A 26378-nucleotide genomic window follows, 5' to 3' on the forward strand; every position below is an offset into this window, starting at 1 on the left:
CGGCAAGGGACCAGGGCCTTTGGGAATATGAAGCTTGAGCAAGAGGGACACATGGGCTGCTCCTCAAGCCCACCGAGCGCCCCAGGTGGCTGGGGGCCGGGGGAGACTCCACATCCTTGGGGCCTGGCTGTTGCATTTGGTTCGTGGTTGCCAGGGAGATATGCTTTGGGATTTAATCCTGGGAGGGGCATTCAACTGTCACTCCGATCCAGCCTGGGAAAATCTATTCCAAGTACTCTAAGAGCTGGAAAAACTGGAGAGTTAAGGTCTCCTGGCTGGGGAACTTAGAAGGGGTTAGAGACCTCAGTCGGGACCTCCTGCAGCACCGCTTGAGGTGAGGACCAGCTGTGAGGCCACCTCAGAGGGACACCAGCTCTGGCTTCTGTTCCAGGGAGGCATGAGGCAGAGAGTGCAGAGGGGTGCTTCCAGGAGCTGCGGGGCTCACAAGTTCTCCTTGTTGAGCTGAGCTGGTGAGAGACCATGGCTTGTTAATTCTGTGCCTACTTCACACCAAGTGATGGAGGATGCTCAGGGAGGATAAAAAATGTGCTCCACTTATCCCTAGGACAGTAGGAGAAGCAGCATCTGGGGGCTTAAGGCACCAGATGCTATCACCCAGGGCAGGGTCTGTCTGATCCTGGCAGAAGTGTGTTGCTGGGTGAGGGGTGCTCAGTTTGCATTCGCTGTTCCCCTACTCCCCTTCCAGAGCTGTGTCTCATACTAAAAAGCTCATACCCATCCCTGACACCAGTTAGGTTGCCCCAGGAAGCCCACTGCAAGGCTGCTGTTGACCAGGCAGGGGTTGCAAACTCACAAGCCGTTAGCATCCTGACGGCAACGTAGCCCGGAGTGTGCGGCAGGGGTGGGGGCCTGAGGGGCCCGGGGAGTCTGCACCTCAACTGAAGTCATTCAGATACAAATTGTTCAAAAACCCTGTGTCTCCGGAAGGAGATACATCTGCAGACAGAATCCGGCAGCTGCTGTGCAGACTTCTTCTCTTGCTCCTGCCCTCAGAAGGGACCTCTCTTGGTTCAGTTCCTCAGGGTTCCTCACACGCCAATCCAGTGACCCGAGGAAAGGGCGTGGAGTGTGAGTTAGGGCCCAGCTCATTAACTGGGTCCTTGTAAGAAGGTGGGCAAATACTTGGCCCTCTCTACCTTGCTTTACTCATCCGCCAAATGGGTATAACATCCTCCTTATCCACTTTAAAACATTGTTCTGAGGATGAAATAAGATAGCATAGCTTTAAAATCCATTCCTTGCTTCATTCCACAGCAGATTTGAGGAAGCTTCTAAAAATACCTGTGATATAAAGGGATAAAAATAAATAATATGTGGAATCATTTTGCAATTGTACCATAAGCACATTTGCCTTATCGTCACTGCGAGCAGTGTGAAAGTGATAATAGACAGATTATTTCCTGGACTCATTTTCAATTTAACCTTGGCCTTCAGTGCCTTAACTGAAGAGCAGGCTGGTGTGGGAACCTCAGACACTGAAGCCCCCATGTACTTGGCCCTGGGACTGCTTTTTGCCCCAGGGTGCTTGTTGGGGGCTGTAGTCAGTCCCGACTCTTCTGCACCTTGCTGCTCCGGGCAGAGGCTCTACCGGCAGCTGCATCATCGCCAGTGCCCAGCCTCCCTTGAGCACCGCTCCGAGCTACGCTGGGCCCGGGGCTCAGACACAAAGACAGTGACCGAGTCGTCCTCTAGGGGCTCACAGGGAAGGGGCCAGGAGCCAAAGCCACACACTGGGTTTGGCTCGCCTTGGGAAAGTTCACTGATTCCTTCTTATTTCAATTCTCTGTCCATAAGATGTACATCATAACCCTCCTCATCGTCCCTCACAGCGACGCCGGAAGGAGAAAGCGAGAACGTCCTCTGACAAGAAACTGCTACGCAAATGCAAAGAATCGTCATCTCTTTCCAGTGCTGCTCTCAAGTGATTTCAGAAACAACAGAGCTATTAGGACTTAGGAGCTGACGTGACCAAGAAGGTTTGCCTTACGTCCCCCACCATGGAATTTTTCAGGGATCTGTGCAGGACTGGGAACCCAGGCCAAAGGTGAGCTCCTCCTCCAGAGAAAACAGAAAGCCCATCAACTTGGGGGCACGTATGGAGTATTTAATATGAGCCCAGCACCGAGGTGGGTATTGTGGGGTGAGAAGTTATGGGCTAGATCACGTCCCACAAAATTCCTGCACTGAAGTCCCCACTTAGTGACTTATTTGAATGTGACTCTATTTGAAGATAAGATGATTAAAGAGGTAATTAAGTTAAAATGAGGTCGTCAACATGGGCCCTAGTGCACTCTTACAAGGGTGTCCTTATACGGAGAGGAAATTTGGACACAAAAGAGACACCGGGGCTGCTCGTGCACAGAGGAAGTGCCTTGTGAGGAGGACACGCGGAGAAGGCAGCCGTCTGCAAGCCAAGGAGAGAGGCCTCAGGAGAAGCCAACCCTGCCAACACCTTCGTCTTGGACTTCCAGCCTCCAGAACTGTGAGCAAATAAATTCCTGTTGTTTAAGCCCCCCAGCCTGTGTATTTTGTTATGGCAGCCTTAGCAAATGAGTACAGTTATATGAAAAGTATGAATTATTCACTCTTCAATAAATACGTATTGAGTTGGGCCCTATGCGGTAGAGGAGATACAAGGATGAACAAGAAAGATGTGATTTCTGCTCTCAGGAACTTAAAGTCCAACAGGGATAGTGTGGCTGCCTTGAAGATGGGGAGACAAGACCAGCACTCAGAGATAATATGATAGCATATCATAATATGTATATATGTGAAGTTTAAATTGAGTAGTGTTGATTTGAAGTGGTGGAAGCTCAGTGAAAATAAAAAGAAAAGGGAGTCATTAGGGGAGGTTTTGCTAGAGAGGGGTTTGAAATATTGGGGGAATGAAGACTTGGGCTGTCCTGGACGTTTGCAGGGAACTTATAGGCGCAGCAAGTGGTGCCCCTGCACCGTCGGTGCTGGCTTTCCTGGAAGGCAGTACTCCCTGGGGACGTCTCTGTGCTCTGGGTGACTGGCCAAGACAGGCTTCTCCCCTAGAAGCCACTGCCACCTGCCTCTCAGGCTGAAAGTCCTGCTCTCGAGTGGCTGGGGCTCGGCCAGCCCTTCTGTGCTCATTTGCTGCCATTTCTCCAGGCACATGAGGACTGCTGGCTCTTCACCAAGTTAGCAATTAACAAGTAATTCATTAGGTGCCTAATGAACAAATTATTAACCTGGCAAGGCATGTCCAGCCACCGCCCGGGGGGAGAAATGGCTATTAATAAGGTCTTGGAGAGGCAGCTGTGGTTTAGTGGTTAAGGCACGGGCTTGGCAACAGGAGACATGGGTTCTGGACTCTTGGGCCAAATCGCCTTACCTCTCTAGGACTTAGTTTGGCTGCTTATGTGGTGGGAGTAATAAAACCCTATTAGTGGGTAAATTAAGTGTCAGAAACAGTCTGTATAAATGTAGGGCATTGGGTTATATGACCTCCAAGGCCCCTTCATTCTAACTTCCTATGATTCCAGCTCCCCAAGCCAATATAAGGTCTAGCAGGGCCATCCCCATGGCCTCCGTACTTGCTAAGTCTCACTCGCAACTTAGTGTATGCCTGGAGCCCGAGCACTCGGAGAGGGCTGTGCTTGGGAGGGAGATGTGTGCAGTGTGTCCCGGCTCTCATGCGCTTATTGGTGGTGGATATCAGATATTCACATGCAGCAAACTAACTGGAGCACAAAGCAATTTGTGATCGGGCTGAGAGCTACAGCATTTCTGAGGAGAAAGACTGCAAGCTGGGGTGGGGGGCTGGCAGGAGGGCAGTGATTTGAAGCATGACTTCCTTGCATTTTTCTGATTATAAAAATAATACGTGCTCATTCTCCCAAATCTCCAAATAGAGAAAATTACCAAGAAGAGAATCTGTAACCTCATGAGCCAGAGATGACTGCTGTTGCCATTGCTGTGTGTGTCTGGGGAGGGTTTCGACAGGCAGAGACAGTGGCAGGCTACCCTAGGTGGAAGACACGTCTTGAGTGGAAGCTCTGGTGTGGGCAAGGCCGAGACCTGAGGTAGGTGCTCTGGGGATGGGGGTGTGGGTCAGGCAGGCTGGAGCGGGGGTCCTGGAGTAGAATGGAGTCGGGGGCCAGAGGAGGGGAAGGGGGCTGGAGAGGGCAGATGGGGGAGAGCATCGTGTGGAGGGGTGTGTGCGAGAGGGCACCTGGTTCATCAGACCAGAAGCCCAGCCAGCCAGCCAGCCACTGTGCTCTTCAGTCAGACTCAGGACGCAATGGAACTTATTGACGTCGCCATCCCACTTAGAAGAAATACCGCCAAAACCCATGGGGGAAAACACTCACATACAAAGCTGTGGCAGAGTTGCAAAGGGAGCGTGGGACCCGACAAAGAGGTGAGCAAGGGCTCCGTTCACGTCCAGCTATAGGTGACGGGGCTGTTCCAGGTGTGGCAGCAAGGCTCCTCAGGGGGTATGGCAGCTGTCCTGCCTTGGCCCCCATTCAGTGGTGTGACCTCCCTTCAGACCCTTGCCTCGCCCCTCGGGGATACCTAATCCACAGTTATTTTTTGTCATGTAACAGCAGAGAAGTTTATAGTTGACAAAAACTCTTTTCTATAAGACAATTCAAGGATAATCTTTTGATTCTCTCAACCATCCCATGAGGTAGACAGGAAATTGAGGTTCAGAGAGGTGAAGTGACTTACCCAAGGCCACATGGCCAGTGACAGAACCAGGCTGAGAATCCAGGTCTTGGGACTGCAAACCGTGTGTGTGTGAGTGTTAGTGTGTGTGTCATCAGTACTGTTGTGGGAGATAGTATAGCGTGGTGGTAAAGTGAATGGGTTTTGGAGACAGGGTAGTTCTGCATTCAATTTCCTGCTCCGTTATTTTCCTCACTGAAGCGTATGAAGAACCTTGGACTTCTTTATTGTCTTCATGTATCAATTGGGGCTAATGCCACCGTTTACCTCCCTGGGTTATTTCAAGGTTCAAATGGATCAATATAGGTGATATGGACTTAGCACATAGTAATGCTCAGTAAACATTAGCTATGATGATTATTGTTTTAACTCTGAGCTTATTTGAGTCACAGAAATAACTTGAATCTTGTGGTTGCTCCTTAGTGCTCTGCCATGGCCAGTCACCTTAGAGTTAGGAAGAATGCAGGTCCAGCCTGGTGCCTCCAAGATTGCTTGGCCCTCAGGGGACCAGATGCAGAGTTCCCTAAAGGACTCTGATTCGTAAAACACTCAAGTTTTGCAGGACGGAGAGAGTCCTATGGCCCCTGGGATAAAGACATTGATGCCCACCAGACATCCCATCTTTTTCCCCACATCTACCGGTCCCAATGCTGTTAGACAGGCCCTTGTAATTGGTTCTGGCCAATGACTGTGGGTGAAAGTGGCACATATCACTTTGGCCAGCTCTCTACACTCCAGCTCTCACTCCTCCTGCCTCAATGACTACAGAGGCCTTGTGTTCCAGGAGGTGGAAAATGACGGTGCATCAGTTAGCCTGGATCCCTGAATGACTGTGTGGAGCAGAGCCCCCAGCAAACCTATACTGAGCATGTTGCATGAAGAAGAAATAAACCTTTGCAGTATAACCCTTGGAGACTCTGCAGCTGTTTTTTGCTGTAGCATAACCCAGCTTGATTAATACACCATTTTGGTTGACTGAGGTCTGACATTTTACATTAATAGTAAAACGAATCCCTTACACTGGATGGCTTTCCATAGTTTACTATAGAGCAGGATCACATCTATTATCTTTTCTGATCCTCGGAACAATCACATACTTGGGAATGCCCCTGGTAAGAGCTCAGTAAATGCTCTTTCTTTAAAATTCTCTATGAGCATTCTGGGAGCACTTAGATGGGCTGCACAGGTGCAACAATGAGCCAGCCACACACAATATCACCTGCTTCTCTAAACCTCCCATTCCTACACATGTCTGTTTTCTTTCTTTTTTTTTTTTTTGAGGAAGATTAGCCCTGAGCTAACATCTGCCACCAATCCTCCTCTTTTTGCTGAGGGAGACTGGCCCTGAGCTAACATCTGTGCCCATCTTCTTCTACTTTTTATACGTGGGACGCCCGCCACAGCATGGCTTGACAAGCGGTGTATGGGTCTGCACCTGGGATCCGAACCAGTGAATCCCGGCCACCAAGCAGAGTGCATGAACTTAGCTGCTGCGCCACCGGGCTGGCCCCAACTAGTCCGTTTTCAAGTAGACCCTTTCCCCACTACCCTAATTCTACCTCTGTAGCTTCCAAACCTTGTTCACACATCTGCCTCCCCCACCCAGGGGAAGCTCCTTGATGCTGTCTTATTCAAGGCAGAGGCAGGGCTGTCGATTTTGGGTACCAGTGTTTATTGCAGCAGGTGTTTTAATGATGGCTGCGTGAACCACCAATTGTGTAAGGGGTGCAGGGCAGGCCCGCTGCCCCCATTTTGAGGCACATCGAGGTTAAAGAACTTGCCCAAGGTCATACAGCTGGTGAGTGGCAGAGCCGCAGGCCAGCCCCGCCTCTGACTGGAGAGCCAACTTGACAACGTGGCCTGTTTCCACAGGCAGTTTTGAGGGTCCAATGAGATGGCATGTGCCAGGCTGCTTTGTAAGGCATGTCTGTTACTTTTGCATTTCCTATTTCCAAAGGCTAGTAAGGAGTCCCTAACTGGCCTCGAAACTGGAGAAGGGCCTGGCTGGACTAAGGCAGTGTGTTGAGGAGAGGACTGGGACAGGGGCTCCCTTGGTGGGGGGGGCACTCCTTGTCTGCCACCCTTTTGGCAGCAGGATTGTGCTCAATCCAGTGTCCCCTGAACAAACGGGAAGGAGGAGGCAGGTGGAGTGAGGCAGGAAAGGGAGCTCTGACTAGAGTTCTGAGAGCTTGGGACTGTGACGGGGTGTACGGTGGGGAACACGCGCAGGCCCCCTTCCCCTCCCTATGCATCCCCTAGGGCCCACAGGGTGTCTGTCTCCTGCCCCTGTGCCCCCTTCCCGCCCTCCCTCCAGCTGTACGCATCCCCTAGGGCCCACACAGTGTCTGTCTCCTGCCCCTGTGGAAATGCCTGGCTGGGTCGGCTGCCAAGCAGGTGATATTGTGTGTAGGGGGCTCATTGTTGCACCCGTGCAGCCCACTTAAGTGTTCCCAGACTGCTCATTAGCAAACACATCAGCCGCACCCTCCAGCCTCCCTTACTCCTGGCTCCTGTGGTGGGGGCACTGAGGGGAGGCCCTTTCTCCTTCTCTAGAGGCCTGGGTCCAATCTGAGGAGCAGACGGATGGAGCATCTGGGTGTGGTGGTCCAGCAGGGGCTGTGAGCGGCACCCTGGGAAGAAACGCACCTCCCTGAGGGCTGGCAGGAGGTGGATGCCCTTCTGTAGCAGACATTTGTTTTAGTCATCAGATCTCAATAGGGGCTGACTGCTTTTCTTGGCACAATAGGTTTCCTCTAACAGACCCCTTTCCTGTTCTACTTTGGGGAGTGGGAAGCTCACTCTCTTGAAAAGCCTTTTAGACACCCCCATTGGATGCTCCTGGCATGGCTGGATACTCAGGGTCAGCCCACAGTGTGATCTGAAGGATGGAGGGGGCTGCTTCCCAGTCACCTCCCAGACCCCCAGATCTCAAACCTGGAGGACACTCAGAATTCAGCGAGCATTTGCAAATGGATTAGATGAACTTGTGTGCCCACTCCAAGTGACTGTTGTGGCTGCCTGGAGAAATCGTAGCTGTGCTTAATTAACACTATCTGCCATGGTTGGGGAGGGGAGTGGCACGTGAATGCAGCGGACAAACCTCAGATTTCGTTTGACTCCTGTCTCCTGATTTCTACTGTTGGAGAGTCATTACCTCACATTAAGACCTTGTCTCTCTGTTCACTTTTCTTTAAAACGCATGTGTCAGAGAAGGAGTAACCAGAGGATATTGAAGAATTCAGTGACTGATTGGGATTGATTGCAACAAAAAGACTTATCAGTTTTGTTAGTTCTGGAAAATGCAATGCACTGGCAACTCTTAAAATACATAGATTATCACTTGGCTTAGGATAGGTTTATCAGACTGCCTTCCAAAGTGGCAGGTGGCTGAGAGGAAACTGGAGAGCTGATCAGTTTGGTGGAAGGTAAGGTTGGAAACTCGAAGTCCCCCGCCCCAGGGTGCAGCCTGCAGTGGGGACCCAGGGGGCCAGAGGTATGGAGGCACTGACCACCTGTGGGAGGGCAGGAGATCTGCTCCACTCTTTCCTTTCTTTGGAAACTCCTTCTTGGGAGATCCCCGTGCTGTTGGCACTCTCGCCTGTTCTCTGTGGGCTGTGCCTCTGTCACCCTCTTCAGGGAGGTCGGGCTGGGCGAGGACCGAGGGTGCAGCTGCTTCATTTCTTCAGACTCAAAACTTATTGGGGTCACTGGGCCGGAGTGCAGGGGGTGGGGGACTACACGCTGACAAGTGTGAGCCAGGCAGTTCATGGTGTCGATGCGGAATTCTAACGAGTCCCACTCCGTTAATGTAGGAGGTCGTTATAGAATTAAACTTTAAAGGGAAGAGCATGAGCCAATCTAGTTTGAAGTAAAAGATCTTAAATGGCAAAAAAATCCTCTGGTCAGATTTATCAATTTTCCTAAGGAGAACAGAATGGGAGGGAAGAGAAGTGTTTATAGGTCAGTTAGACCCTTGTGCGTCCAGTCACAGGACAGCAGTCCCCGGCCGGGCCCCTGTGCTGAGGTTACCTCAGGGGAGAGGCAGCACGTGTTCATTCGTCATTCCAAAGCACTCACTGAGCGATTATCAAGTGCCAGCCTCTGACGCTGTGGGGATGAAGATGCAGGCCCTGTCCCCTCAGAGCTTTGAGTTGAGTGAGGAGGACAGATGACAACACGTGCGTTTTCTACAGAGCGCTCAGTGCTGCGCTCCGAGGCCTTGGCGCTCCCACCTGTGGGAGGAGAATGTTCCTCTTCACCGCGGAGCCCCAGTCACGGGAGCTAGAGAGCTGTCACGGGAGCTAGAGAGCTGTCCCGGGCAGTGCGCTGGGCGTGGGCTGCTCGGTCCTGGAGCAGGCAGGGAAGGATGGCCCCAGCACTCACCATGGGGTGCTCCCCCGGATGCCATGACGGCTCCTTGCGCTGCAGGGTCTCACACATTTCCCAGCACCGTCACTTTCAGCATCTCATTTGATGTCCCTTCTCCTCTGTGAGGCTGGCAGGATGGGAACTGTCATCCCAGAAGATCCAAGGTCACACGTGGAGCTGGGGGCAGAGCTGGGGGCTAGAACCCAAGTACACCTTGCTGGCTCATTCTATGGGGTGAACTGGGTGGAAGACGAATTGGGGATTAGGATGGAGCACGGAGACGAGGAGAGCACAGAGATTCTAACAGCACCCAAGTCTGTCCTTCCTTTCTTCTTGTCTTTCAACTAACACATCCTTACCGAGGGCTGACTATGCACTGTGCTACCCTAAAGAGCACTGAACTCTCTTCCTGCTGTCAGCAAGTCCAGGTCACAGCTGGCACTCGAACCCTGGTGGGGGCCTCCTTCCCAAATGCCACACTTGCCCATTGGGATGTTGCCCCAGGAGCCAGGTCGCAAGAATATGAAGAAATGGGACCGCTCCAGGGCTGGGAAGACTGCGGGATCCTGAAGGTCCCATCGAAGCCCCCATCAGCAGCCCGGACCCCTAGTGCAGCCAGCCCCAGCCCCCCTCGAGGAGCAAGGACTCACCCAATTTGGGGTTCTGGGGGCAGCAGGTCTTGGAGCCCTGGACATGGCCCAGCCTGGAGCCTGCTCTGTGGGTGTGGTGACTTCTTTCCCGTGGTGCTGGGGCTGGGTGGCAGCAGGGGCACCCATGCCTGACGCTGTGGCTGGGTGGCAGCAGCCTGTGCCTGCTCCGCTGAAGGCAAGCAGCAGCTGAGACAGGCCCGCGCCTGGATGCCGATGGGCAACGACACGGGCGCGTGCAGTCTGTGGCTCCTGGGAGACTCCCTGCACTGTCTGTCCTTGTGGACACGGGTCATGGGGAGGCAAAGTCCATCTTGGCATAAGGAAGAACTCAATTGTCCATGCTGTCTGAGACCACGGAATGCAGGGCCTGGGAGGAACACGCCTCCTTCAGGGGAACCGTTTCTGTGAAATTGTCTTAGTTTTTACCGTTGGAAGATATTTTATTTTACTGAACTGTTTAAGCGAAGGCCGTCTCGCAAACAGGGAATTTGGAATCAGATAGGACTGGGTTCAAGTCCTAGGTCAGCAACTCACTGCTTATGGGATTGCGGACAAGTCACTTGATGCCTCGACTTTAAGTTTTGTCCTCTGAAAAATGCCCACCTCAGAGGCTGTGTGGGAGGCCTAAGGGAGCCGAATTTAGAGAAAAAAATCTTTGTAAGCTGTGGAGTGCTATGCACTTGTTGGCTGTTTATTATTGCTGTCACGAAAGCTTCCTTCCAACCCTAAGAGCCTGAGGGCTGGGGATGAAATTCTACTATCAGTAGTTCATTCTGTGGGTTAGACATCGTCCCTCCTCCTGGGAGCAGCACCGGCTCCTACTTTCCTACCGGGGCAAGAGACAGAGGCTAGCAGGAAGGCACTAGAGCATGGGGACAGTGGGGGGAAGGAGAGAACATTCTGGGTGATGGGAAAAGTCCTCAGAACGAGAGGTCAGGCTGAGGGAGGTGGGCATGCAGGTAAATGTGCTCGTTCTGCCAAACTCCAGGTTGGGCCCTGGGAAGGCATGTCTGCTTAGAGAGGGGCACTCTGGTCCCCATCTTCTGTACAGAGCCCGCTGTGAGCTGCCTGCCAGCCCCTGGAGACCAAGCTGGGCCCTTCAAGTGACAGTCCATCTCAGACCTAGCTCTGGTGCTCCACCCGCCTTGCCAGGCTTGGCTAAATAAAGACATGGTCCCTGCAGGGAGCCGCTGGGCCTGAGAGCTCTCCTGGGGGGCTCCAGACAGCAGGAGCTGGCTCCCCACAGCTCAGCAAGAGCCATCACTGCCCCTCTCCCTGGACACTGCCTCTGACCTTGGGTAACCTGGCAGATCGTGCCTGCGAGCCTTGGGTGGGGGTGGGCAGGGTGCATGCTCAGGAGAGAGGCTGTGGGGTTGTTCCAGGCAGCCGGGGTCGCCAAGCACAGTGCCAAGGCATGGCAGGGACGGGGCCAACCCGGTGGAGTGCAGCATGGTCAGGCCAGTGGTGGGGGTGCTTGACAATGCACTGGGCTATTTTAAGCTGACAGCAGCTCACCAGAAGGGCCCTTTACCAGCTCAGCTCTTGCTGCCCTTAGGGAGCCATGAAGGGGGCAGGGGAGGAGTGGGGTTCAGGGTTTTCTCAGGACACCTGTGACTTCTGGTGAAAGAGGAGTTTAGAGAAACAGCCCCTCCTAGGCCTGTCCTGGCTGTCGGGTGCCTCCTCCCTCCCGCGTGGTCTCCGGTGAGGGGCAGAGCAGTGCGTGGAGCTTGGTTTCTGTGTTAGAAGGGAAAGCTGACTAGACCAGGCTGTGGAGGACCTACTTTTGAGCCCTGGCTCTGCCCCTTGCCGGCCATGTTGTGACCTTGGCCACGTCACGGGCCATCTTCAAGCCTGAGTTTGTTCATTTGGAGGGGAAGCTGATTCTGCCTGGTCCTCCTCCCAGGGATGTTGAAAGGGCTTCCAGGTCATGGCAGAATAAGTTGTGAAACTGTGAGGTGCTGTATCCACATAAGGTGGTTCTGATGGCTCCCTGCCTGGGTAGCTGCCCATTTGTCTTCCCGCAGCCCCGCTGCAGCACCAGCTGCCTCCGCTCTAATGGGCTCCCTGGGGCTGGGGGCTCCCTGGCATGGGTGGGGCTGCAGAGAGGCCTTGGAGGCCCTCGGGAGAGGCTAAGTAAAGCCAGATTCCCACCTCCTGCCAGTGGTGCCTACCTCTAAAGAGGAGGATGAGGCACGGAGAACGCCCTGACGGAAATCAACTAGAGAAATCAATGTCTGAGTGCAGCAGGTGGCCCTTCCCTCCCCGCTCCCCGCCGGCCCACATCACCCCCGCCCCCCGCCGCCCCAGCAGCCCTGTTCACCCTTTGGGAATCAGATGGTTTAAGGTAAACCCGTGCTGGTCTCCATACCTCGAGTGTTGGTGATGGGGTCAGCCTGCCATTCGGAGGGAGTCGGGCTGGAGCAGGGCTGGGAAAGCCCACCGCGAGCCGGGCACCATCAGCCGCGCCCTCTGGGTGGGATCCTTCCTGGGATGTAGACTTGCACTCTGAGGAGTCGGCCAAACAAACCCACAGGAAGGAGAAGAAACTCCAGTTCTCATGGCTTCCTCACACTGTTGCTGGACAGGGCAGGGAGAAAGGGCGCATTGAAGATGTTCTGAATCGGGGCATGAAAATTTATAGCCTGGAGAGCCACCACTTTGCTTATTTATTTAGGGCACAGAGGTTACCAGGGCGGGACCCTGGATCGCAACTGCCAGAGTTCAAATCCTCGTTCTGCCACTTAAAATATGAACTCAGGAACTTAAATCACTTCTCCTGCCTCACTTTTCTCATTTGTAAACGGGGCTGTAAATCAAGCCCACCCCACAGTCACTGTAAGGGCTAAAAGAATAGCAACATGCATTTGCCATAAGTTGGCTGCTTTATTTTTTCCAATGACAAGACTTGAGGAGTCAGGGCTGGTCACTTTATCCTGGCCTGGCCACTGTCGGAGTGGAAGGCACTTTCCCTCTTCCCTGTCCCCTCTGTTGAATCCATCACCAACATCTTGCTGATTCATCTTTATGATGCCCCTGACAACCACCGCCTCCTCCCCCTGCCCATGCCCACCGTCCCCTGCCTGTGCCCACCACCACCCCCTGTCCATGCCCACTACCTCCTCCTCCTGCCCGTGCCCACTACCAATCCTCCTGTCCGTGCCCACCATCACCTCTTCCTGTCTGTGCCCACCATCACCTCCTCATGCCTGTGCCCAACACCTCCTCCTCCTGTCCGTGCCCACCACCAATCCTCCTGTCTGTGCCCACCACTTCCTCTTCCTGCCCGTGCCCACCACCACTGTTCCTGTTCGTGCCTACCATCACCTCCTCCTGCCTGTGCCCATCACCCATCCTTCCGTCCGTGCCCACCACCTCCTCCTCCTGTCCATGCCAACCATCACCTCCTCCTGCCCATGCCCACCACCTCTGCCGCCTGTCTGTGCCCACCACCAATCCTCCTGTCCGTGCCCACCATCACCTCCTCATGCCTGTGCCCAACACCTCCTCCTCCTGTCTGTGACACCACCAATCCTCCTGTCTGTGCCCACCACTTCCTCTTCCTGCCCGTGCCCACCACCACTGCTCCTGTCCTTGCCTACCATCACCTCCTCCTGCCTGTGCCCACCACCTCCTCCTCCTGCCCATGCCCACCATCCATTCTCCTGTTTGTGCCCACCACTTCCTCTTCCTGCCTGTGCCTACCACCAATCCTCCTGTCTGTACCCACCATCACCTCCTCCAGCCTGTGGCCACCACTCATTCTCCTGTCCGTGCCCACCACTTCCTCCTCCTGCCCGTGCCCACACCTCCTCCTCCTGTCCATGCCACCACCTCCTCCTGTTTTGGACCCTCATTACCTCAGGCCAAGACATTATGATCGCCCCCTAACTGATCTCTTTCTCCATCCCTCATAGAGTCGTCAGATCAATCTTCCGGCAACACCATTTTTGTCATGTCACTCGCCTGTTCAAAAACCTTCAGTGGCTCCTAGGGGAGCAAGTCTGAAGCCTTCAATGCTTGGTCCTCCACTGTGCATCCCAACTGGACCTTCCAGATCTTCTCCCACCAGGCCCCTCCCCACCCGTGCGCTTGGTTCCTCCCGACTCTCAGACTATTCCTCAACCCTCCTTACTGCTGTGTTTTTGCCTGTGCTGCCCCTTCCCAGAGCACCCTCCTCTGTGTTCAGCCAAGTTCTACCAATCCTTCCAGGTCCGGCTCGAATCCCACCTCCCCCAGCAAATCCTCCCGAATCCAGTGGCACCCACTCTTCCTGTCTCTCACTTGACCCCAGTGTGCCTGCGGGGTGCTCACTAACTCCATCTGGAAATGCTTCCATGGCAGGGGCAGTCCTGCTCAAGACCATATTCCCCACAGCCCTCGGCACGTGCTGGGGCCAGAGAGGGGCTCCCATAAGTCTGTGCTGGTTGACGGACTGTGGGAGGCCTGGGTCAGCTGCTGTCCCGTGGTTGAGGGCACCTCTGCTTGGCAGCTCCGTGGTTCCTGACATGTCCGAGCCGGCACCTTCTATTTATTCCTGGTTGGTTTATATCTCTGGGGCAAGGGAACTCAGCCTTCCTGGCTCCGCCAAAGGGAAGGAAGGGATGAGATCTTGCTGGGAGCAGCACACATCAGTTGAGCTCTGCGGCTAATACCTGCGTGTGTACTGGGGTGGGGCTGCAGCCCTCTTGCCCTCCACTAGTCCTTTCCTCTCTCTCTTCTCTACTGCTTTTGCCCTCCAGGCAACTCACTCCACAAGAGGAGTAGGCCTAAAGAGAGGAGAGGGAAGAAATGAAGAGTCTCAGTGCTCCCTTCCCCTGCAGACGGTAGCTCCTGAGTCGGCCGTAGGCAGGAGGCTTATCTGCTGGGGAGCTCAGGAACAGCTGGGAGGGGCCGTGAAGGCCGCTGAAGGACACAGTACCTGCGGGTGGGTGGAAGCGTATCAGAGAAGCTACGGGTGTTCGCTCGAATCTGCCCAGAGATTCTCCTTTCTCCCACAACTCCCTCTTGCAGGATCTCCTCTCCTTGACCCTCTACAAAGCAGTCTCTGCCTCCTTTGAACCTCCGTAGCCTTTTGGCTCTGCTTCTCTTTCCCCATTTAGGTTTTAGGGCTTGCCGTAGGTTCCTAGTTCTTCTTCTGGATCCCAGAGGAAAGGGGTGACCTTTTAAGAACAATTTTCTCTGAACCAGGCATTTGACTAGCTGCTCTGTGGACAGTATCTCACCTCATCTTTACAAGGTTAGTTTTTTTAAATCTCCATTTTATGGATGAGATAACTGAGGTTCAGGGAGATTAAGTTGCCTGTGGCTGGTATGTGTTCCTCTGTGTTTCCTCTGAGGATCCCGGCGATGCTCAGGAAACGACAGTGTGGCATTAGGACTCTGCCATCTCTAAGGGCAGCTCAGGTTGAGGGCTGGGGTCTGCAGAGAGTGGGGCATAGTGGGAGGGGCTTGTATAGACAGGAAGGAAGAGAGTGTCCAAGGTCAGAGTGCCCCAGAGCCACAGCAAGCTGAATGTTGGTGGTGGCTGGTGTTGTCCACTGTCCTCGTGAAGCCTGGGTGATTGCAAGCCCCTGAAGGGCCTCTGCCACTCACTTCCTGCTACCAGATTCCTGCAGCCCCCCCCTCCCGCCCCCCACCTTGGGAAGTCAGTGGGAGCCACCCCTGGGTAGCCACTGCTGCTTTCTCAGCCCCTTCACTGGAAAGGGGGCAGGGCAAAGCTCCTATATATGTTCCATAGTTTTCCTCCTTATGCCTAGCTAGGGTTAAAAGCAACTTTAAACATTTTTTTGGCGGGGGGGCATGGAGAAGGATGTGCTAAGCACTAATCTTGGAGCCTGGAGTAGGGCCCTCGGAAGAGGGAAGACCTGGGTGGGATACCACAGCGTGGGGCTGTGGAGGGTATCTGGGCGACCAGAAGGCTGGGAAGGAGGGGTGGGAGAAAGTTTACTGACATCAGCCTCCCAGCCTCTGGCTTCCGGTGCAAGACTATCTGGCAGTATAGCTCCTATCCTGTTTTCATCCTTCAACCTACACTTTTCTGAAGCTGGGTCCTTAAATCCCCCAGGTTTTGGAAAGAAGCCAGGAGACTTTGTGAGCTGTGAAGTCATTTCCTAGAACTGGACAGGTCCTGAGAAATGACAAGGAGGGCACCCGGAGGGGTCTTTCCTCAGCTCCAGTCCCCAAACCCTCTTGTCCTGGGTCCTCTGCTAACCTGCCAGGGCACTAGCGGGCAGCGCTCAGTGGGACACGGGGACGGGGAGAGGACAGAACGACGGCCAACGTCCCACGATGGGCCAAATGAAGGAGGCATTTGGAGGAGCCCGGGGGCTCCGCGCTCCCAAGGCTGGAGAAGCCGCGTTCCCGCCTAAACCCGCAAGATGGAAGTTGCACCCTCTAGCTTTCCCACTGGCCAAAGCTGCTGGTTTTATGAGTGACCCCTCCCTTCGCGCCCAGGTCGATGATTTCCAGCATTTACTCTTTTCCAGAGTCTTCATTTAAAAAGGCATCTTAAAAGACGCTACTAGATACACCTTAGATCCAGCCTGGATTCGGTTTGGGATAGGGCGGAAAGTTTACGAGGCACTGCGTTCACCCCACCCCAGCACACGGGGTGCGCGCGGAGCTGCGTGCAGGAATGTGTGCGCTAAAGCCGAGGGATGCAGGGCCGCTCCAGCGTAGCTGAGGATGTGTCAGAAGGGAGCAGGAGACTCGGGTGCCCGGTGTGCGCGGGTGTGTGCCCCATGCGCACCGCGACGTGTGCTCCCGCGTGTCCACAGCCCTGCCACCTTGCCCCCTCTTGCCCAAACGTGTCAGCAACCTCACCTCTTTAAGCCCTTTCTCAGTCGGACGCTTCCTTTTTGGTGCTTCTGGGCATTTATTGTAAATTCCGTGACTAAAACACGCCGGTGAGCCCAGCCCATCGACAGATGGATCAATCGCCCCCTTCCTGGCTGAGGGAGGTGGATCCCCCCGAAGCCTCGGAAGCAGGAGCTGCCGCCTGCCTTGGGAGAGCTCCCCGGAGCCTAGCCCCAGCAGAGCCCTGGCCCGGGTCGGTTTCGGGGCGCTCTCGCTGGGGTGGGGTGCGAACCCCCGCCTGATCTCTCCAGGGGGTTCCAGCAGGTTCGCCGGCCCGGGAGGAGGCGGTCAGGGCGCTCCGGAACCGTAGCCTTTTTCCTGCGCTGGGGGAGGGGAGACGAATAGGGAAGGAGAGTCTCGAAGGGCTGCGACGCTAGGGCGTTCGGGGAAAGTTCTCGGGCTCCGCGTGGAGAGCACACGTGTATGCCTGCGCGGGGATAGACCTGGGCGGGCAGGCTGCGCGGGGACGCTGGAGGCTGGCGCTGGAGGGGGTCCTTCTCTTCCCTTGCGCCTTCGGGGAGTCGCTCTGCTTCGGCTCCCTGGCCAAGGACGAATCCGCCCGCGGAGGGTGGAGCCCCCTCGCCAGACTCGGGCCATTAAGTCGGGGTTTTTCCAGTGCCCGTCCTCCCCACGCCCCCGGGATGGCTCGGGCGCCCTGGACTCCACGCCCTCGGGCCTCAGCTGAGCCTCCCCAGGCCTCCGGGACCCGGGGCCGAGGGCAGGGGCGGTGGGGGGTTGGAGGGTGCAGCCCGCCCGCGGCGGGGGAGGGCGGCGGGGGGCGCGCTGCCGGGGGAGGAGGAGGGTGCCGAGGCCTCGGTGGGTTTGAGCCGTAGCGGCGGGGAGCCGGTCAGCTTCCGGCCAAGGCAGCAGGTCAGTGCGGGGAAGGGCAGGCGGCAGAGCAGAGGGAGCCAGCGGCGGAGCTCTCCTCTCGGCCAGCGTTCCCCAGCGCCACCGCCACCGCCGTGTCGCCGCCGCCGCTGCAGAGCGTCGCTGCTCCGCCGCGCTCCCGCGCCCCGCGCCGCCAGCCGCCTGGGAGCCGGAGCGCCGAGCCCCGGGCGGAGAGGGGCGCGGGCGCGAGAGCCACGGCGAGGGAGCCGCGAAGGGGGAAGGGGGCGGGCGGAGGGAGGAGCAGGGAGAGAGGAAGGGGGGGAGGGAGTGAGGAGAGCGAGGGAGAGCTGGCGAGAGCGAGAGCAAAGAGCGAGAGCCGCGGAGAGGAGAGGAGGGCGAGCAGAGGGAGAGACACACACGCAGAGACACACGGCCACTGGAATTCCATTAGCAAAAAGTGAGACGAGCAAGGGTTAGCGGGAGAAGATTTTTTTGAATCTTTTCTTCGTCTTGGTGCGAAAGAAGCGACTCCGGTCTCTCGTCCTCGAAGCTCCCGCTGGATTGTTCCTTGGCGCTTATACCCGTCGGTGGATTTCTTTCCTATTTGCGTTTTATTCTGACCCCCCCTCGCCGCCTCCTTCCAGCCCTCGCTCTCACCGCGCCTCTCCCCCACCTCCCCAGTCCCCTCCCGGGAAGCGCGGGGGAATTGGACCCGCGGGGACTCGCGCCTTCCCGGGCGAGCGAGGGAGGGCAGACCTGAGGACCCGGCTGCCGGCTTGTCAAGCGGATACACACACAGCTACGTGTGTGTTGGTTTCAGTGGGCGGGGGGCGTCGAGGGGCAGCCCGCCGCACTCCTTCCCCCACCTCTCCAGCCAGAGGCGAGAATCGGAGGACTCGGATCTTCGCCGGGTGGGCTAGCTGGGATCTCCGCATTGGATTTGGGGCTGATTCTCTCTGCTTGGCTATTATTTTTATTATTTTTTTTTTACCCAAGGGAGAAAGACAAAAAAACTGTGGGATTTATTTAACATGATCTTGGCCAACGCCTTCTGCCTCCTCTTCTTTTTAGGTGAGTACCTGCGGGCGGCGAGGGCAGCTTGTCCGCCGGAGCCTGGGGGCCCGCGCGGGGCCGCGCGCTCGGGCACCGGCGAGCAGCCGGGAACGCGGGGGGCGAGCGGGGCGCGGGCGGGCGGGAGACCGGCGGGGAGGGCGCCGCGGCTGGCTGGGTACGCACGCGGGGGATTGGGATGGAGACCTAGAACGCCAGACCATCCCCGCACACGCTCACTCACACACACTTGCTCACTCACACGGTGATAGCGCTCATTTCCCTCAGAATAATGGGTTCAAATTGCGGCAACTTAAGAAAAAAAATCCAACTCTAGATCTGGAGGAGGGGGAGGGGAGAGGCTCAGGGGCAGGGAGACAAAAATCCTGGCAGTCCCACCTTTCCGTGGGCTCCCGAGGCACTCGTGGGGGAGGACGAGGGTTTCTCCTGTCTGGACGTCTGTAGGGGGAGCGCTGACAGCCATCCCCCACCTGCCAATCAACCTCTTGAAAATGCGCCCCGATTCCCATTCTCCGACCCCTTCCCGGCGGCTCCACCCCCTGGAACACTTTTCAAGTTTCTCCCCACCCTTTGCCCTCCCTGTCGCCCAGACCCGAGGCAGATGGACGGGCGGGAGTGGAGGGTGTGAGCAGCCCTTCACTGCCTTCCCTTTGCTGCCTCTGCGGGGCTGGGACCCGTAGGTAGCTGGTGGAAAGAGGAAGGAGGGAGGCCCAAGTTTGCTTCCTCGGGTGAAGAAGGAGAGGGGTGAGGGGAAAAACTGGGTCTGAACAAAGCCCCCTGCTCATTCTGCGAGCCCACTCCTCCAAGCGGAGGGAGGAGGAGCATCCTGGCGCCCCTGAACCTGGGCAGTCTCTTTCCCACCCAGAATTCCCAGCCCCTTGCCCCCTGTTGTGCTATGTGAAATCTCAGCTGCTTGGGAAACAGTGGTAAAGAGAGCATTCTGGGAGTGGAGGTGAGGAAAAGAGGGTGTTTGCAAGGCTGTGTGCTGCCCAGGAGTCCCAGGAACGGAGCTGGTGGGGAGTAGATGCTCCAGAGTTGGGGGGGGGGGGAACTTGTCTCTTGTGTGTGCGTGTGTGTGTGTGTGTGTGTGTGTGTGTGTTGAAGGAGCACACATCTGCTTCAGGGTGGGTGCTGTTCCAGCCTACCCTGGCCTGCTGTGTAGCCAGCGGTGAGCCAGGCTGTCCAGCTGGGTCAGGAGCACCCTCTCCCTCCTGGGTGAGGAGAGAGGAGAAGGCTGGGGAGCTAAGTGCTTGTCGCAGGAAGATGTGGATGGTCTAAAAAGTGCCCTCCTGACTAGGGCAGAGGATTCCAGTCAGTGTTGGTCAGCCCTGGCCCTTTGTCCGCCCCTTTCCTGTTCCCCTCCCTAAGGCCTAAGATCCCCAGGGGGCAAGGCTCTGATTTAGGGTGTGGCCTTCACCAGCCTGCCTCCCTCAGTGTGAGGGTGCGGGGGGCCTGAGGGGGGCAGCTGGGAAGGCGCTGGGGGCCCACGGGGTCTGCTGTGATCCTGCAGCCTTTTCTGGTAACCTCTGTGAGTGGACTCTCATTCTGAATGGGCTATTACAAAACCTGACCTTTTCTCCCACTGCTGGTTTGAAAACCTAGCTTTCTGGGGCCAACAGTAAGCAGGACCAAGAAAGAAAGAAAACTGTATTTCAGGAAAAGCAGCCAGATTGCCTGCTGCTGAGCTGCACACATGCTGGCCAACAGGGCCCCCAGGGTGGTGCCTTCTGGGGTCTCGTGCGGAGGAGGGCAGCGTGGGCCCCTCAGGCAGCTCCAGGCCCGGACCCCCAGGTTGCAGGCAGGCTTCTCCCAGCTGAGGGGGCTGAGGTGTGGACTCTGTCCTCTGGTGCACGTGTGGGTGTGTGGGCAGAGATGCCTGCCCGGGGTCTGCCACCCTGGGGGCTGAGTGGTGAGAGGAGGGTGAGAGCAGGAGAGGAATAGGGGCTGGTCAGCTGTCCCTCTGGTCAGAGCCCTTCAGTTCCCTTCCCTTGAGAAGCCCTTTCCAAAGCTGGGGTGAGGGGTTAACTGAGTGACCACAGGATATTGAAAGGCTCCGGGTTAGGCCTGCCAGGAAGGAAGGGGTAGGTTGCTGTCAAGGAAGCTTCAGCCTCAGGGCTCCTTTCCCAGCAAGGAGCCCACAGATGGGAGTCAGGTGGAGCTTCCACTTGGGGGAGAGGGTTTTCAGAAGCTTGAGACTTGGTGGGCACTTCCAGTTCTAGAAGCTTGTTCCCAGGAGCAAGGGTCTTCAGTGTGCCTCTCCCAAGGTGCTGGCTGAGGTCTGGGGGTGGAGAGGCCTCTCGGGCCCAGCCGTCCTGGCTGCCAGTGTTGACATTCTCGGAGAGAATGAGGTGGGGAAAGTGATGGGGAGCAGGGCTGGTGAGAGGGCCCGCTTCCCACTGTAGCTCTTGGGGCGACAGTCGGTGCAGGAGGGCGGTTGTAGCTCTTTGTGGTCTCTCAGTCTCCCTGTGTCTTTAGAAGCTGTTCTCCCGGTGTCTTTTCTTGATGAGCTTGAGATTTCCCTTGTCTAGAACTTGGGAACATCACCAGGATACCTTCCAACCTTTACTCTCCTGGAATTCTTGGCCAAAGGCTCCGAGTTGCCATGATTTCTTTCTCTGGTTGGCTCGATTGGTTCCGGGGGTTATGACGCCAGCTCAAGGAGTCAGGGACAGGTGGCAGTCAGGGAGCTTGTGCGGCGAGAGGAGGCACCAGACTTCTGCAGAGCGTCTCCCTGCCCTGGTCACGTGTGCCCACTGGCAGGATGGGGGAAGCCCTTGCTTTTGGCACAGGAGTCTAGGCTTCCGCAAGGACTGTCCCTTGGGGCTGTGGACCCTGTAGAGCAGGAGTAAATGTCCTCATTGCTCCAATCTCCTGGGCTGACCTCCTGACCTTTAAGCCAGCCAGGATGCGCCTGTCTCAGTCTGCTTCCGACAGACAGTGCAGACTCAGGGGCAGTCAGGGCGGGAGGGGAGAAGGCAGCTGGGGTGCTGGTGGGCCAAGTCACTGGAAGGCCCGGGACTGGGCCGTGCTTGAGGCTTTAGTAGGCTGCTGGCAGGCTGGTTAGGTGGGGGCAGCAGGTGCCACTGAGGCCGGTTAGCTCAGCTGTTCCTGGGTGGCCCACATGCACCCGAGTCCTGCTCGGGGGCCTAGGAATTTGCTGAAGCCAGGAAATAAAGGTGCTGCCCCAGCTTGGGCAGAGGACATCTCTCTAGCCAGTGCCTGGGCAGACACCCCGCTGTCCATGCCCATACTACATGCTGGTTTCTTCTCTGGTCTCCACTCCGCCTGGCCACAGTCTTTAGCTCCTCCTGTCCCGAGGCAGAGGTGTGTCAGTGGGAGAGGGAAATGCCTTTTGCTCTGGACGCTGAGGCCTTCTCCTTTCCAGGCCCGCCTCTGCTCCTCTTCCACCCCTTTTCGTAGGGTAGGCCTGGTGGCTCCAGGAGTGGTTCTTTTCCCCTCTTCGGGTCTGTTGGGAGTGACAGGGTCGCTGTGCAGCCCTTGGCCTCTAGGTGTCGCTGTCTCCCTGCAGTAGCTACCGCCGGAGCAGGGCCTCCTTGGGGGAGGAGTGAGAAGTGGTGGTTCTGGGTAGAGATGGGGGGATTCTGAGGGATTCTGAGGAGGGGACTTCTAGTGTAGGATCTTATTGTGTTTTGGGACAGGATGGAGTGGAGGAAGCCCCCCGGATTACTCCTTGGGTCTTGGAAGAGCCAGTCTTGGCTCTGGGCTATGGTCTGGGTCTTTTCTGGGGCAAGATCTGGAATGAGGGGCTGGGAGAGGGCAGGGAGCCTGGGAAGAAGTGTGTGTCTAGAGGGAACCATTTTGGGGTTGATGCTGAAAGGACCAGGCGGGCTTCTCCCTGCCTTTCACTTACGAATCTTCTTCCCGACCCCTCCGCTCTGAGGACTGTGCGTTTGGGTGGGCTGGGGGCCTGGGGCGATGGATGAGAAGGGTGGACCAGTTCCTGCGTGCTCACTTTTGAAGGGGGAGGCTCCATGAGTGAGGCCAGAGGCTGAGGAGGAAAACTCTTTCTCTTTTGCAAGTGACTTATTATTTGGGTTTTGGAAAGAAGAAAATAAAGGAGAGACGAGGGGTAGAGTGTTTCAAGGGAGGGCAAGGAGGAGAGGAAGGAAAGAAAAAAGTAAGTAGGAGGGGATGGAGAGAGAACACAAGGCCCTTCAAAGAGAAAAGGATGGCGAACTAGCCCTCTTAGGTGGAAGTCCGGAAGGGAAGTGTGTGCGAGAGGCAGGGGAGAGGCACAGTGAGAGGCAGTGGAGTTGCTGGTCGGGCATCTTCTACAGCACTTTCTTTCGGTGGGCACTGGGTAGACCTTGTCCGTGGAAGGCAGCTGGTGTGAAGCTGGGCAGGAGGGTGTGGAGGGGCTGGGCGGTGAGAGGTAGCTCCTCCCTCCGGGGGTTGCCTCAGACCACAGAGTTAGGCTGCTCTCTGAGGGTCTTCCCTTAACCTCTCGGAACTCAGAATGAATAGGCTAGGGGTTCGAGGGGCCTTTTCAGCCCGGTGTGTGATCTTGAGTTGTCATCTCCCTTCTTTGGGCCTCAGTTTCCCCTGGGGTAAAATGTGGGGACTGGATTCTGTGTCTCTAAGGTCCTAACAGGCTACGAAAGTTAAAATACTTTCTGTTGCTTTCAAGGCTCAACCCTGCGCCTTGGCCAGCCCTCTGGCTGGAACTGAGGTTGACAGGAGGCCTGGGTAATAGGAAGGTGAGAGTCCCCCGTGCAGCCCCGCGAGCCCTGCGGCTCCTGGCCCTCCGCTGAGGCTGTGACACTCTTCTCTCGCCTCCTGGCGCCTTAGATGTCTGTGGTCTTGAGCGACGCCTTTCCAGCTTTACTGTGCTGTGCTCCTGGGCCCAGGGCCGGTGCTGAGGAACCGCAGGGTGGAACCGGGGGAGCATCTGATAGAGCCAGGGCAGAATGGCAGCTTGACTCTGCTTTGGGTTTGGGGAGGGGTGGTGGTGTTTTGGGATCTTTTAGCAGCCCTTCCTCTGACCTGCTCTCTGTTGGGGAAGGCAGCATTGAGCTGGCCCTGATGTGCTTTGAAATAAAACAGGTATGAAGTTCCCAGAAGGGCCTGAGGCCCCAGGCCTGCATCTTGGGTCTGAGGTTGTGGCACCCTCATTCATGCTTGTCTTCCCTCCCCACCACCCAGACGAGACCCTCCGCTCTTTGGCCAGCCCTTCCTCCCTGCAGGGCCCCGAGCTCCACGGCTGGCGCCCGCCAGTGGACTGTGTCCGGGCCAATGAGCTGTGTGCGGCCGAATCCAACTGCAGCTCCCGCTACCGCACGCTGCGGCAGTGCCTGGCAGGCCGGGACCGCAACACCATGCTGGCCAACAAGGAATGCCAGGCGGCCCTGGAGGTCCTGCAGGAGAGCCCGCTGTACGACTGCCGCTGCAAGCGGGGCATGAAGAAGGAGCTGCAGTGTCTGCAGATCTACTGGAGCATCCACCTGGGGCTGACCGAGGGTAAGCCTGGGTGGGCCTCCCCGGGGAGGCGTGGTGCTGGTGGTGAGGGGTGTGTGGGGCCCGAGGTTCAGAGGGAGGACTGGCCAGCTCTCTGTCTCTACCTGCCAGGGGAACCGAGAACCCAGAGGGAGTAGCTGCCGACCTAGGAGGGCAGCTGTTGCTGGAGGAGGCCAGGAGAGACAAAGAAGGGGGAGTGGGGACACTGAGGAGAAGGGAGGGCGAGGTAGTGAGAGAAGGAGAGCAAGGCTGGAGAAAGGAGAGCGGAGCGGAAGTAAACCAGGGAAGGACGGATGGACGGATGGACAGGTGGAGGGAGGTGTGAAGTGGTAACCAGAAGGGGGATGGGGCGACGAGAACGGGGAGAGAGAAGGACGGGCTGTGTGCATGCAGAGTGGGGCTGTGAGGGAGCAAACTGGCCCCCCACTCTCCCCACCGGGCACTGAGCTGAGGGCTGTCCCTTCTCATTCTTCCTGCTCCCAGGAGGCCTGCCTGGCTGGTGGCTTCGTGACCACCTGGCTGGCTCGGGCACCTTCTGTGGGGCTTGGAGCAGTGTGAGGGCAGGGGGTCCCGCATCCCTTGGCAAGCCTACTCCAAGTCCCAAGGCAGAACTCACACCCCCTGCCCCCCAATACCCACCTCCCCCCACTTCCCCCCCTCCAGACGGGAGTGTGGAGGGTTTGCAGGTACCGTGGGAGGGTGGCCGCCTGGGCCAGATGTTCACTTTGTTCACTTATTAATTCAACAACTTTCATTGAGAGTTTACTGTCTGCTAGGCATTGTGGGAACAATTGAGAAGAAGCTAGGGCAGCCTCCGCCTCCATGGAGCTCATGGCCTGGGGATGCAGATGGCTCAGGGACTTTTTGTCACCTGGGGGTGCAGCACTGGGTGCTGTGGGAGCACCGATGAGGGGCGTCTCTCCTCTTGTTACAAAATCTGAAGAGTCTTCCTGGAAGAGGCAGCCTCCAGGCTGAGACGGCAGAGTGAGCTGCAGTTGTGGTGAAGGGACATGGGGCGTGGGAGGAGCAGGGAGAGCTCGGGCAAAGGCCCGCGTGTGAGGGAGCTGAGCTGGCTTACAGATGTGCCAGGAACTCAGAATCCAGGAAGGGGAGTTGGGAGTGGGGAGGGCTGAGGAGAGGTGGGAGGGTGGGGCGGGAGGGCAGCAGGGAGCCCTGAGAGGTCTTCCGTGAGAGGACCACTCTATGCGTCGGGATGACCTTTATGCGGCTGCAGTGAGGAGAGTGGACTGGGGAGGCTGGAGGCTACTGCTGAGAGGCGGGCCGGGCGTAATGGTGGCTGGACGGGCACGGAGCAGGAGGGAGGAAGGGTGTAGGAGCCCTTTGGGAAGTAGAATCAACAGAGGAAGGGAGAGAGGAGCCGAACGAAGACTGCACCTGTCCTGTGTATTGGACCGCTGGGTGGGTGTTGGGGCCATTCACAAGAAGCAGGGAAGTGCCAGGGGGGAGGGTGGGAGATGCCGAGCTTATTTTGGGGCCTGTGCCTCTTGTTGGCCGTGCCCTGTAGACAGCTGGGCATGCAGGGCTGGAGCTCAGGAGGGGGACCGGACATGGAGACTTCAGAGTTGCCAACAACCTGTAGGTGCTGCCCAGGCGTCGCACTGGGAGGAGGGCAGGGATGGAGCCCTGGGGCTGCCGACATTTACAGATGGGCAGGGAGGAAGGGAGCCTGCAAGGGTGTTGAGGAGGCTCTGTGGGAGAGGGAGGAACAGCGGGAGCCCTCGGGGGAGCTCACTCGCTCACTCTCACAGGGAAGGAGAATGACAGCCCCCAATACTTCAAGTCCAGCAGGAGAGGATGGCAAAGGGTCCCTGATGCCATTGGGGTGAGCTGCTTAGGTGGCTGCTCAGAGCAGAAGCCTGGTTAGGGCGCGAATGGGAGCTGGGGATGATGATGTGGACAACAGTGTCTAGAAGTTTGGTGTGAAGAGCAGAGAAGAACAAAGAATGCTGGGTTTTTTTGTGAGGAAGGTTTGCCTTCAGCTAACATCCGTTGCCAATCTTCCTTTTTTTTTTTGCTTGAGGAAGATTAGCCCTGAGCTAACATCTGTGCCAGTCTTCCTCTGTTTCGTATGTGGGTTGCCACCACAGCATGGCTGATGAGTGGAGTAGGTCTGCACCGGGGATCCAAACCTGTGAACCTGGGCCACCAAAGTGGAGTGCGTGGAACTTTAACCACTCGGCCACAGGGCCAGGCCCGACTTTTTTTGTGAAGATGTGAGATGACTGAGCAGTTTAAATTCTAAAGTAGGACAGTGGTGATGGAGATGCTGAGGTGAGGAAGGGCGAGGGGTGGGCCCAGGGCCCGGGGAAGGGTCTAGCCTTAGATGGCAGGAGCAGCACTGCCTCCAGGGGCTGAAAGGGAGGGAGAGAGTGGATCAGCAGTGGAGGCTGGAGG

General features: G+C 56.7%; 1 protein-coding gene across 2 annotated transcripts in view; it reads left to right on the forward strand.

Moving 5' to 3' along the window:
* Window positions 1–17760: 17760 nt before the first annotated feature.
* GFRA2 (GDNF family receptor alpha 2) overlaps window positions 17761–26378 on the forward strand; it is a 79174-nt gene continuing 70556 nt past the window's right edge. The window contains exons 1-3 of one of the 2 annotated variants that reach the window (XM_044766768.2): window positions 17761–17874; window positions 18414–18488; window positions 23652–23966. In XM_044766768.2, the coding sequence (XP_044622703.1) occupies window positions 18449–18488; window positions 23652–23966 (355 nt within the window). In that variant the 5' untranslated portion in view covers window positions 17761–17874; window positions 18414–18448. Of the gene's footprint in view, window positions 17875–18413; window positions 18489–23539; window positions 23967–26378 lie in introns of those variants that run through there. The other variant, XM_044766767.2, reaches the window with a different exon arrangement.

The sequence above is a fragment of the Equus asinus genome, chromosome 3, assembly GCF_041296235.1.
Source record: "Equus asinus isolate D_3611 breed Donkey chromosome 3, EquAss-T2T_v2, whole genome shotgun sequence".
Classification (NCBI taxonomy): Eukaryota; Metazoa; Chordata; class Mammalia; order Perissodactyla; family Equidae; genus Equus; species Equus asinus.